The sequence below is a fragment of the Plectrocnemia conspersa genome, unplaced genomic scaffold (assembly GCF_051122295.1).
Source record: "Plectrocnemia conspersa isolate PC_06_02 unplaced genomic scaffold, ASM5112229v1 ptg000002l, whole genome shotgun sequence".
Lineage (NCBI taxonomy): Eukaryota > Metazoa > Arthropoda > Insecta > Trichoptera > Polycentropodidae > Plectrocnemia > Plectrocnemia conspersa.
In genome coordinates this window covers 13,544,978-13,558,540 of record NW_028277166.1, presented here as the reverse complement: position 1 = coordinate 13,558,540, position 13,563 = coordinate 13,544,978, and the positions used below count along the sequence as shown (strand labels likewise).

General features: G+C 29.5%; 1 protein-coding gene across 1 annotated transcript; it reads left to right on the top strand.

Annotated features, from left to right (window-relative positions):
• The first annotated feature begins 479 nt into the window (after nucleotides 1–479).
• LOC148237734 (transcription factor SOX-10-like) lies at nucleotides 480–13,396 on the top strand. The gene is made up of 3 exons (XM_088205729.1): nucleotides 480–1,066; nucleotides 8,797–8,943; nucleotides 12,460–13,396. The coding sequence occupies exons 1-3, from the start codon at nucleotides 726–728 to the stop codon at nucleotides 13,106–13,108; spliced, it is 1,137 nt and encodes a 378-aa protein (XP_088061855.1). The 5' UTR covers nucleotides 480–725; the 3' UTR covers nucleotides 13,109–13,396.
• Nucleotides 13,397–13,563: the final 167 nt, after the last annotated feature.

Genomic DNA, 13,563 nt, shown 5'->3' with positions numbered 1-13,563 from the left:
AATCCTTAAAATTGATTCCCCCCCCCCATACATTTTTTTACAGGGTCATAAAATCAGCATTTTTTAAAATAATAAATTGATTATTGTTAAGCTCTTGGTATTCGTATATTTACATAAATTTTAATTTATTCAGGGTTAAAAACCACACTAGATGATTCCATTGCGAATATGCCGCCCCTAAGCAAGTGCCGCCCGGGGCGGCCCGCCCCCTCCACCCCCCATAGCTACGCCACTGATAGATATAAAAATAATATAAGGGTAAATTGTTATTTTTTATTATGATTATAAAATAGCATATAGACGGTAACATATTTTTTCAATCTGCTGAATTATTTATTTAAAAAAATAATCACTTCAAGTCCGGATAAGCTCAATAGATATCCTTGCCCAAGTTTATCACCCCTGTCCCGATGTTCAGCTTGAGGTATGTATATGTGAGCTTGTGGGAGAACAAGGGCACTCTTTCTACGCTTTCGGAACAGTGCGGTGGCATTCAGTCGGCTATATTTACTGTGAAGAGATCGGACACTAATATTAGGAGTTTGCACCAGAACACAATAGCTTCCTCTATTCGCAAAGTGTTGGCTCCTGGTGCACTGACACAATAACACCTTATTAACTACCTAACCGTTTAAAAAAAAGTGTACTATTTACATACGAGCGCCGGTGACGATTCTTTGCCAGGATTTGCGTATCAACATGATATAACTCTTTCGGTACACAATATGCTACCGAGTATGCACCATATGATCAAACCGGATAACGACTGCAACGGAAACCTTTATCAGAACGTAACGAGGGCTCATCCGATCAAAGTTGAGGGTCTCCATCGCGTTTCGGATTCATCCGAGACTATGCAGCAGAACGGCATGGGACAACCCTCTGGATGCATCCAAACCGGGATGAGGAGATACGGAGACGTTTATCTGCGAACTACAAGTCCAAAGTTGAGCGTCGGAGTTGTGGCGTCGAAGAAGAATGCGCACGGTCAGCCGACGAAGATCAACGAAGCTGTCACGGAGGTGCTGCAAGGATACGATTGGAATATCGTACCAGTCACATCAAAGTTAGTACCGTAGAATATAGTATATCTTGCACTATTGTGTGATCTCATTGTTTCATTTTTTTTAAACAGTTACCTGCAATTTCTGACGCTTGTCTTACTTAATTAGCTCCACAATACATCACCTTTGTTGTTGTGTTTGATTTACATGCTTTTTTGTGTGCGTAATTATTGTCGAAAGGAGAGCGTTTCTAAATGTTAAAAGTTCAAAAGAAAAGGCCGACGGCAGATTGTTTTAGAAACTGGTCCGAGCCGCTAATTAACCGACGGAACGATCCAAATTGATCCTTTTAAAAATGCGTCACATATCCATATTTGACGGATCAATATTGGTGCGTGCTAAGATACAGAAATGAGGATTCATCACGTACTCTAAAAAATGTTGAAACTTAACAAATTGTAATATGAAACATTTGAATTTTATAAGCAATTTTATTGAATTAATTTGTGGTATAATTTATGAATAACTTAATTGATAAGTGCTAATAAAATACACTCGTTTCTCGATTTGCACGAAGGATACGTTCCAAAGACTATTGTGCCAAAATACGTGTAAAATATAAATTTAAAACATCTCTAAGTTATATAAATAATAATAAAGCTTAATTGAACCTAAAAATATTAAATTATTAAATTTTGCTACTTGACAATACTTATGGTTTTTGCTGTTAAATACATATATATAAATATATTTTATGATCGTATTTAAGCAAAAAATCAGCATAAAAAATGAATTTTCTTGGACCGTGTCATTTCAAAACCGTGTAAAAATAAAACCGGTTATACCATACAGTATTATATCTGACTATTTGATAAAAGACGAATCAATGAATTTATCTGTTTGATCAATGTTCTAAATGCAAACTATATTATTTATTGTTTTTAAATATGAATCTCTTGTATTCATATTTTAAAATGAAATGAATAAGAATACTTTCAAATATCAACAAATCTGTTGCTAGGTATCAAATTAATCTTAGTAACAACTGTTTTGCCAAGCAGAGAACATCTTGAGCTTACAACCAATATCAGTTATGTCACTTCATATTTATTTACTTCTGAGTAAAAAGAAATAATCTATATTGTTGTTCATTAACATTTGGAAGTCCAAAGGCATGTCATGCCCAATATATTTTCTATTTTTTGTAGCCATTTTAAACGACTCGATAATAAAATTTCAGTATTTTATTTCATTAGTTACTCAGAGGTTCTATCAGTATATTACGGTAAAAAGATTTAGTAATTCCAACCATTTTACCTGGAATTGTTAAATGAATAAAATATCCATCGATGGATTTTGGAAATATTTGTTTGATATGACCAACCGCCCAAAAACGTGTTTTTTAATTTGCGTACATATTTTATTTTAATAAATAAAATTACTGTTTTTAACTCTACTCAATATATTTTTTGAACATTAAATTCTGAATCGTGAAGTTGATATTGACGAAGCAATTGCCATATATTTATTATTTGGTCCCCTATTAAATTATTAAGAATTAATTACGCTGAATGTTTTATTTTATTCAAGAGTAGTCCTTTAGTTATACAATAGATTTTTGCGATACATTGTTCATGTTGAAGGATCCAACTTCAGTCACCGAACTTTTTTTAAAAAAATACACACAAATTTAAAGATATCTTCGGATTTTTTATTATTATTCGAACATTTGCTGTATTTCAATAATTATGCACCTTTTGCAGCAGCCGATTCGATGTAATTTTCAATGACTTTTTCATACAATTCGGGCGGTATCTATATATAAGGATAGAACTAAACATTCGTTATCTTGTCATTGCATTTTTGGATGGTCTTTTATTCAGGTAGTGGTCCCAACATCTGGAATGGTTACACTGAATAAATGATACGTAAATAGTAGGTAAGAAACTTAGTTTTTGTAATTAAATAAATTGGATCGCAGTGGATTCAATAAGATTTTTTTTTGTCCGGTACAGACTAAACATTTACCTTTCTCATCATATTTTATAGATACTATACCATGTGTATGTATTTAATTTTATGAAAATTTGCATCATTTTAAAATATTAATTTGAACATAAATATATTCAGATCGTATTGGATATAACGGATTCTGATTAGATTCTTAATTCCATCTAATTTTTTTTATTAAAAATAAATGTCACAAATATTATTATTAAATGTTTGATGCTAGGAATTAATTTATTAGTAAGTGAATATTTTACATTTTATTTGTAATCACTTTTAGTTCAATAGCATCAAGTTTTATTATTATGGAGTTTTGCGAAGATTCACTTTACACAAAATCGCACAGAAAAACACTTTTTCGCAAAAGTTTGCAATTCTCATGGCGCTAGAGCCGAGTCGGCTCTTTTCAGCTTTGGTTTTGTGGTGCTAAACGACTAAGCCATTTTAATTAGTATAGGAGCGCTAATGTGTTAGGTGTCAAAGTGTGTTTGAACAAAGCTGCTTGTGTTCTCATGGCCCATTCATACACTTACCACCGACATATCATCAGCTCGACTACTATCAGTGCGATGTTATCCATTCGTTACGATGTATTAATGTTGTATAAGCTAATTATTTTATATCAACAATACTGATTTGAGATATTCATTCACAAGAATATTTTTTTTCTAACCGAAATAATCTATATTTGCTTAAACTTAGCATTTATTAGTAATATATTTTTGTACATAAATGTTTTATATTTAATATAATTAAAAGCTAATGAAAAAATAATAGTGGCTCAAAATTTATAGTTATGTAATATAACATATAATAAATATGTGTTTGACTACATATAAGTAATTTTTGTTTCATAGAAAAATCGAAATTTTGTTGTATTGTATAAAACCTAAAATTTGTTCCGATTCTCAGTACTTTGATATATAGATTTTTGTATTTTTAATTTTAGTGATACAATGATTTAGATAGTATTTGTTTTAAAATTATATTCTATAAAACTCTCATTCTGAAATCGTTATATCTTCTTCGTTGAGATTTTAATCAGTAATTAATGAATCACTGTCTAAAGAAACTTAAATTAATGGTAAAAGTCATAGAATCAGTTCTTCGTCCAATGAAATTATTTCTTTTTGGAACATCTAGGAATAAATTTATCAGTATTAAAATCTGATTTTTTTAAATTTTAAACTATCAAGACTTTCATTTCCACGTTCTTTAATTTTAATTTTCAGCTCTGTAAATATGTATTTGTACTGATTTTTAAGTAAATAATTACTTCAGCAGAGATTGGTGCTTCAATAGCAATATTTACTTTCACAAGAACTTCTAAAATATCTTAGAATATCAACTTCCGCCCATTAATTTCCAATACTAATAAGTTAAAGCCAGCTGTTAATGATTAATACATGAAAGACCTGGGAGTTCGGAATTAGTGATTATTATATAATTATAATTAAAATCGATTTAGGTCGTGCATACATGGTATAAAAAAAACATTTAATAAAAGCATTACTTTTACAGCTTTTTAATTTTATGAATCGTCAATCATATGAACCATAAAAAAATCCCACAATCACTAGTTTCATTGTTAGATTCTTCTATAGTTGTTATACTTATGTTAATTTTCTAAATTTATGTACAATACTTTCGTAAACTCTTTTTTCCTTTCCACTTGCAACAATATCTGATTCAACATATGTATATCAGACTGTTGATTTGTAAATTGTAAAAAACCGTTAGCGTATTTATGCGTCATTTATAATTATAAACACATAAAGTTGAAGAGAGTGTTGATATATATAATGAGTATATAATAGATTCTAAAACACATTATACATGATTACCTAATATTATTTTTAGCAAATACACTTCAGATGCGAGGTGTGGATTAATCATAATCACAATATACAGTTCGGATGTATCCCACACTTGATAAAAAGAACGCGGTTTTAAGAACGACGCGACGTGCAAATATATTCGAATACTATTGAGTAGAGCTTATAAAAAGTCTCATTTAATTTTTTTTGTTATTTATAAATACTCATTACTTGACTTTTCATGAAATTTTATTCAGCACTTAATAGTTAAGTAGTCAAATATTTTAAACCTCTTAAATACATCATATCAGAGGTAAATCGGACGTAGATAGTCCTTTTTTCTAACATTGTTTTTCATTCGGTAAAGCTTAATATATCTGGTTAATATAGCTATTAGATCAAAACATTGATCATATATAGTAAAATAATGAAGTAATGTTACAAACGAGTTGAAAAATATGATTTTAAATAAAAAGCGGAGGACATTCGTGTATAAAATCTTACATTTTCAGATGCCTGTATTATTATTTTCAATCTTTAAAGCACTGAACGCTGAAAGCAACATCGTATAAATATACTTTTGGTACTCAATGGATTTATAAAAAAAAATCAGGGAGTATAATAAATACCGGGACATCTCCATATTAGTTGTGTAATAAATCTCATCTTAATCAATCATAAAACTGCTATTAAAAACATATTAATTTCTACATTTCCTTCCTTATGTCAATCAGTTAGAACTAAATGAAGTAATATTGTATATGTATATCTAAATATTTTCTTTCTAATCATAAATGTCATCCAAATTGTTTTCGAGTACACATGTTAACGTTCGTCTGGTTGTTCAGTGTCAGTAGCGAGCTTTTAAGCTCTACAAGTGCTCGTGGTATATTGTATCGAAGTGAACGTCGACATTTCCAAAACATTTCCAAACATCGGCGGTAGGTGGGTAGTAAAATCTCCGCACGATCGCAGCATCCCGTTATGGGGTTGGACATCTGTGATCTCAATGTTGTAAATCAAAATTTTATGTTTCAGTAGTTAAAGCGCGAGTTTGTGTGCATTTCCTAGGCGCGTACTTAATAAGACGTTAAAAATCCCGCGTCGTAAAATCCGTGTTTACCCCTCGGCCGGAAAAGTGTAATGATAAGGTTGAAAGAAGTGAAAAAAATGTGTTTTAATTCCTAAGCTCGTAAAAATTTGTCAAGTGTGTCGACCGGTGATGTGTTTTATTTTTCCATACCCTTCAGAACGGCAATAAAAGTTTTTTTGATGCGGTGATTCTGTAAATTTGTTCTGGTACACCATAATTATTATTCATTCAAAATACACATATAAATGTATGTATAATTTTATTGTCCTTGTAAAATATTTAAGTTAATTCACTTCTAATAATTTACATATGTCGTTATATATTAAACATATCTGAGTAACATTTTTTGATTATAGTAATTTATAAGCTTATTTCAATTTAAAAAGTCTTACTACCGTCAATAATTTTTTTATACAGTGCACTAATTTTATTAGCAATTTACATACTTGGATAAGATATGTATTATAATCTAAAACAATATTTAGACATAAATAAAAATGTGTGAGTTAGTTAGTTAAATTAATTTATAATTAGTTAAATTGTTGTTCAAATGAGCTTTCATTTAAATTAAAACTTAATTTTATTTTGTCATAATTTTATAATTCAATACAGGGAAAAGGAACTAAAGAATATTTATCAAATATTTATAAAAAAAACACTTATTTGCATCCTTAATGACTTATGAAATATCGATATTTTCATGGTAGCGATATCATGAAAGTACAAATATGCTCTAATAAATAATTAATAATATAATTAATAATAACATGATTTAGAATCTCTTACACAAAAATAGTTAACCCTTTGAGTAGTGAATTAATTTATACACATTTTTTAATTTGTTAGTATACATTTTACGTATTTTTCCATAATTATTTCAATTGTTATTTATTTATTATAAATTTATATTACATTTATTGTAAATTATAAAAAAATCAGTGATTGATTGTTTTTTTGAATTAGTATGTTTTAATAATTTATTTACAACACTTTTCTATTATTAAATTTCGTTAATTTATTTAAAATATTTTTTATATATTATTCGGTTGTTATGATTTTTTTATATCAATATTTTTGAATAAAATATTTTTTGTTATATTCATTTATTTCGTACTATTTCATTTATTTGTATTATTTTCTATACAAATATTATTGATCCACTTATATATGTAAATCTATAACTATCTAACGTACCTTAAAACAGTGAAATATCGATCACCGTATATGTACGGCGATACCGCTCAAAGGGTTAATTGGATAGTTTTTATGCAATCATGATCACAAATTGTTGTGACACAAATACGACTCTTTAATTGTAAAACTCGGTTTTTACCGGTATTTGATAAATAGAATGAGATATAAAAAATAACAATATTACATATGTAGATAATTTGATATTTTTAGGAAAAAATAGTTCAAGTGAAATAATGCATATAGAGCAAAGCGTTCCAATGCTTCCATAATTCTTCGAAATTGTTCATACATACTTGGTAGGTACACTAGAGGCAGCTTTTCTCAACTAGTTATACGATTAAAATTCACAAATTCACAAAAGAAAGTTGACTAAAATTGAGCATATTTTCGCTCGTATGTTCTTTTATTATTTTTTATTTTAATATCCGAGAAATCTACCAAAGAAAACGCTGGGAATTTATATTTAAATGAAAGCTTAACTTTAAAAACAAATAATGTAAAATACAATAAATATGCTTTTATGTATTAAATATGTAGTGGCGTAGTCAGGATTTTGTCAAGGGGGGGGAGTTGTCAAGAAAAAATGGCAAGATAATTTTTGTAATTTATATTTAATTAACATAAAATCACCGGCTGCGCTCCGCCAAGGGGGGGGGTCCAGACCCCCCGGATCCCCCCCTTGTATATGTGTGTATGTATATACAAATTTGTATTTAAAATTATACATACATATACATATGTAATATGAGTAATTATTTTTTCAAAATAATTTCAAATTAAATTTACTTACAACTAATATTTCTTTCGACGCTGTATGTTCTTGGTCAAATTGATTTATAATACATTTAGAACTTTTATTTATTTTTCAACATAGTCAGTATGGCATTCAGTGAACCTGGTAATGAGTTTCTTGACTTCAATATCACAGAAGTCTCATGCATGCTCTCTATTTCAGTTTTCGATAGCCTATTATTTTGCTAACCATTTCTTAAAGTTTTAAATACTCATTGTTCATAAGTTCATTGATCGTTATACACCTATAAAATGACTTTTTCTTACTTTTTTTTTAATAAAAAAATTAATGTTTTTATCTTTATTATTTATGTAATATTTTCCTGTTTTTAATTACCACATTATGATAAATAATCAAAGAGCAAAGCTTGCATTTGTCATTATTATAGATTGACACGGATATGTTAAACACACGAAGTTTATGCAACTGAGGGCTATTAAGCTCTGCCACATAACACAAACCCTAATGTTGCCAATCAAGTAAAAATGATTGTTTTATTTCATTTCACTAGCCTTGTTTCTTTTTACGAAAATCCTTAACTATGCATTGCACGTAACTTCAAAAAAAATATTGAGATCTTCTGACTCTAAAATGTAAATCGATGTTTTTTAATTCCAAAGAAACTTCAATAAAATTTATTAATGTATGCACGTTTATTACCGTATAGTAAACAAATTGGAGTCAGATTTTTTATACGATTCCACAGCCTTGAAAAGTCACTAAAACAACAAATATATGTACCTACATGTCATAAAAAAATATTCAAAACCATATACCACAGTAAAAAATGTCATCTTGTAAAAAGTAATTAGTAGATTGATTTATCGTAAAATGATAACTTATATTTCATATATAATTTAATTACATTCGATGTTTCATTTTTTACAGAGTTTTGAGCGAAAAACAAAAAATGCACGTGAAGAGGCCAATGAACGCGTTCATGGTATGGGCACAGGCAGCTCGTCGCAAATTAGCAGATCAGCATCCTCAGCTCCACAACGCCGAACTGAGCAAAACCCTCGGCAAGATTTGGAAGTAATTAAATTTTATCCCTAATTAATTATTATCCCGTTTGCTTGCGTTCGTATCGATACTATTTTAATTCGACAAAGCTTTGTGAACGAACCACGCCGACGACGATTACGATCTCAAAATTGTACCCAGTCATCGTTACCGAAGTATTTACAAAAATGTACATGTTGATACAACAAATATCGGAATATCGGACTGTTGATTTGATTTAGGATTTTTATTTTTTCATTGGTGCCGTTAGATTTTTCATTTGAGACCGCACGCGTTGAGCTCTTCACAGATCGGAGTAATATAACTTATATAGAACTCGAAAGTCGAAACGTTTCTGTTATCTAGATTGGCGAGAGAGATGATTCCACGCGAGACGATCGCGATCTCGCTTGACGTTGGCCAGGAAAGCTCAACTTGATTAACGTCAAAGCTCGTAAACGGCTCAAGACGACGTTAAAATATAAACAATAAATATTTACAACCGTCGTTAAAGTATTATCGATATGCAAATTGAATGCTTTGGATATTTGCCAGGTTAAATTTGAGCAAAATATTTTATCGTGAGCTTCATTTTATGTGGTTATTATATTTTAATAATAATTCTTAATTTAGAATGATTTTATTGCCGATCTATTTTGCGACACAAAATTACATAAACATTTTTACGAGAGTTCAATATCTATACTCATTTAGATACAAAATAAAATTACCGATCGTAAAAATAAAAATTCTAATTAACACTAAGCAAAATTATTAGAAAATATGTATTTTTCCTATTTGAAAATAATTTTTCTTAGATCGTCGAAAAATCTCGTATGTTCTTACTTTCTATTAAATTTTTAAACGTAACACTTATCATCGATGTACCGAATCTTAAATCCACAATGAATCTAAATCATCTTATGGATATTTTTTAATACATATAAGATATTCTCTATGAGCTGAAGTAGCTCATTATACTTAATATATACGACCTAGCTCAATTTAATTAATCATCACAATCAGGAAAATCTAAGCAATCCCAATCTGTGATGATCGATCGGAATTATAATTATATATTAATCACTAATTTCGACCTCCCAGACACGATTGAAAAACATCAAGATCCATAAGAAATTCGAATCCAGATCTTTCAGGCCAATATGTAGTTACCGATTTATAGCACTTATCTATCGTCAGTGATGGACCTGCCATAATCATGAATTCCAGAAATTTTTGCTTTCGTTCTTGTCAAGAACGTAATCCTCTAAAAATATATATATATTTATATGAATAAAAATATGGTGTTTCTTCAAACTCGTAATTTAATAATAAAAAATATTTTTTCTGTTAAATTAGAAATCATATTCATAGTAGTAATTAAATATATCATTTTACTTGATTTAGAATTTAAAAATCTTCTACAAGGGTTAGCAAATAAAATTAAAACACAACTCAAATAGTTATTACTAAAAATGATTCCTTGCTAATTTTGGTAAAAAAAATTATAGTAATTAAATTTATATTTTTGAAACGCTACACCAAATATTTTCGAGGGTGATTCAGTTTAATTTTCCTGTTAATCCCACACGGCATCGTTACCGTTTTGGACTTGAATCCAAGCATGGAGGAGCAGATGAGATGACGATGTAGCGATAGTACCGGAATATTTGTACCCAAGTGAACTTATTCCGTTGACACGGTCTATTACCCGATGCGTTTTCCAGGAGATCGTTTTTTACGTCTCATAAGTGGGTCGAATACATTCGAGTACTCATATACATATATGTATACTTTGTAAATACTTAGAAATAACCCCCATTTTCTCCCTTTATTGTTCGGAAGCTTTTTATCTTTGACGGCAAACAATTAAAACAAACAGTGTAAAGTCGGTGGGAACCGGGAATATCCGGCGATGTAAAAAATGTCAAGGATTGCGAGTCCTGAATCTAGAAAATCATATCTATGGACGGATGTTTGCTCAATTTAAATTCACAATAAAATTACACGTGGGGTGAAAATGAGGAAATTTAGAATAAATTCGTGTGATGATAACGCTCCCCTTTATTTGAACGGGCTGATATCACATACATAAGTGCTAATACACATATGATAATGAATATACTTGAATTTATTTTATGGCAGTCTTAAACATTTATCAGTGAAACCCATGCCTTCCAATTTTACACACATACATTCGCGCGTGCTTCGAGTCACAAGAATAAAGTCATATACATCGCACGAAAATACAATACATGCATGATATATTATTTAAAAAATGTGATTACAAACTTTGGGCAGTTTTATTTTGTTTCGTTCCAACAAGATGTAGAAGAAGATTGGCATTGTTCTTGTTGAAACGGCAATGCTTATTTCAAGGTTTTTCATCTGTGTCACATCAGTCTATAAAAATTAATATTTATATATATATAATATAATCACAGTAACTGGTTGTCAACTCTTACAATGTGATTGTGTAAGTCCAGCGTCTGTATGTTTTGGATAAAAAGTGGAAGGTGTGATGCTCACTGATATATATACATACCTATAAATATTGATCATTAGGTGTGTTAAAAAAATGCTGAGTATCATAATACAATGATAAAAACGATATTTACATTGTTTATTTAACAACATTTTTGTACTCGAGGCAAATTGTAAATGTGCAAAATATATATAAGATATCAAATCAAATAATATTTGTTAAAGTTTTGTTTTAAACATTGCTGATTTTGTTTTAAAGTAATTAGCACAATTTATCGTTTTTATATTTAATTTATTTTATATTTATATTTCACTCAAATATTAAAAAAACATCTTAAATAATATGTACAATATCTAAAAACGAGATATTACAAGAAATAGTGACACTTCATAATGAAAAAAATTATCTTAGATTTATAGCAAAAATCCTGATTTATTAAAAATACACTTTATTATTGTTAATATTATGTTAATAATATACTATAAAATAATAATTATCATTAACAGATTATTTAATAATTTATTACTGAATAATTAGTCAAAACAGAGTTTAAGGTTTTTGATTAGCTAATAAGTAAATATAATTTTAGCTTTATTATTCAGTAAAGAGATATTTTTAATTAAATATATAATGATACTCTATTCAATGCGATTAATCACAGCAGAACCACATGCATCTTTGTTTGGCCGGAAGACGAAATGACCCTTGCGAATACTCGCATATCACAGTGACCCCTTAACGTTTTGAATTGAAGCAATTAAGATATTTATAATTTATTATTAAAATTATGATTTTATTTAGTGATTTTGCCGTTACAGATATCGAATCATAATACATTTTATCGTTTAAAGTTGAAATGAAAATGTATGTTTCATCGGCTGCTCTATATTCGATTATTATTAACTTAAGTATGTTTAATTTGTACACGTGCGCAATGCGGATTTATTTTTATATAAAAGTATGTACAGCTGCTTCCTTGTATGCTTAATAGATAAAGAATAAGATAATCATCCCCCCGTTTTTTTTTTGTTAGCGTGTATTGACTTTGCTTATATTTTCATCAGGGAACTGAACGAAATGCAGAAGAGACCGTTTGTCGAAGAAGCTGATCGTCTTCGCCTAATCCACAAAAATGAGCATCCTGATTACAAATATCAGCCGCGAAGACGCAAACCTGCTAAGGGTACTTCAAATTTAACAGGAAGGCGCAATCGACTGGAAGAAGGCTTAAAAGCTGAAGATTCCCTCAGTAGAGAAGGAAATTCCCCTCCAGCTGCCATAAGATCGCCTTCGCCCCCAACGAATACATACCGAAGTTCAAACTCTGGACAGAACAACCCTCAGAATCCCAATATAGACTTTTCGCGTCTCAACGTGGATCCAACGTTGATAAACGACGGTGGTTTGGACGAATCAGAGCTAGATCAATATCTCCATCATCCGATTCCTCATTATAGTCATTCTTCTACGATCGCTCAAAGCTATTGGTTGAAGTATCCAAATAATGTTTCGGAAGACGTTCATCAAGGGTGGCTGGGGGATAGGATGAGAAGCGGCGAGAACGAAGATGCCTATCGTTTTCATCATGACTTACAATCGGGAAGATATCCTAGTAATCATACTTCGTTACCAATTCCGAATTGTTTGCCAACTTATCCGTGTGTTCCTCCTCCACAATCGGCACCAACTTCGACATGGCACGAATACGCTTGAACGGGGAGTAATAAAATATATTTATATTTTTATATATAACCAAAAATTTACAGTTAAGGAATAAGCAGATATGATTACTTCTACTTTATGTTTATTTGCCATAATCGAATCTTTATTTTGATCTGTTATACATCATATTTTAATTATTGGGATTCGTTAATAGAAAATATTGTTACCTAGTTTGTAATTGACCGAACGGTTTTATTACAAATCCATATTATATTAGTTAATATAAATTAGTTAATATAATATATTTACGTTCATATTGTACATATTTTTTTATTATTTCATATTATTTATACTGGTTTTTATTATTGTTAAGATAATGTAATTTATTATTTCTTTACACAAATATAAGTATTCAATTTGTTTGATAATAAATATGTTTCATGTAAATGTGATAGTTTATTGTAATTTTTTAAATAAAAAATAGTAAAACACGTATGTATTTTTTA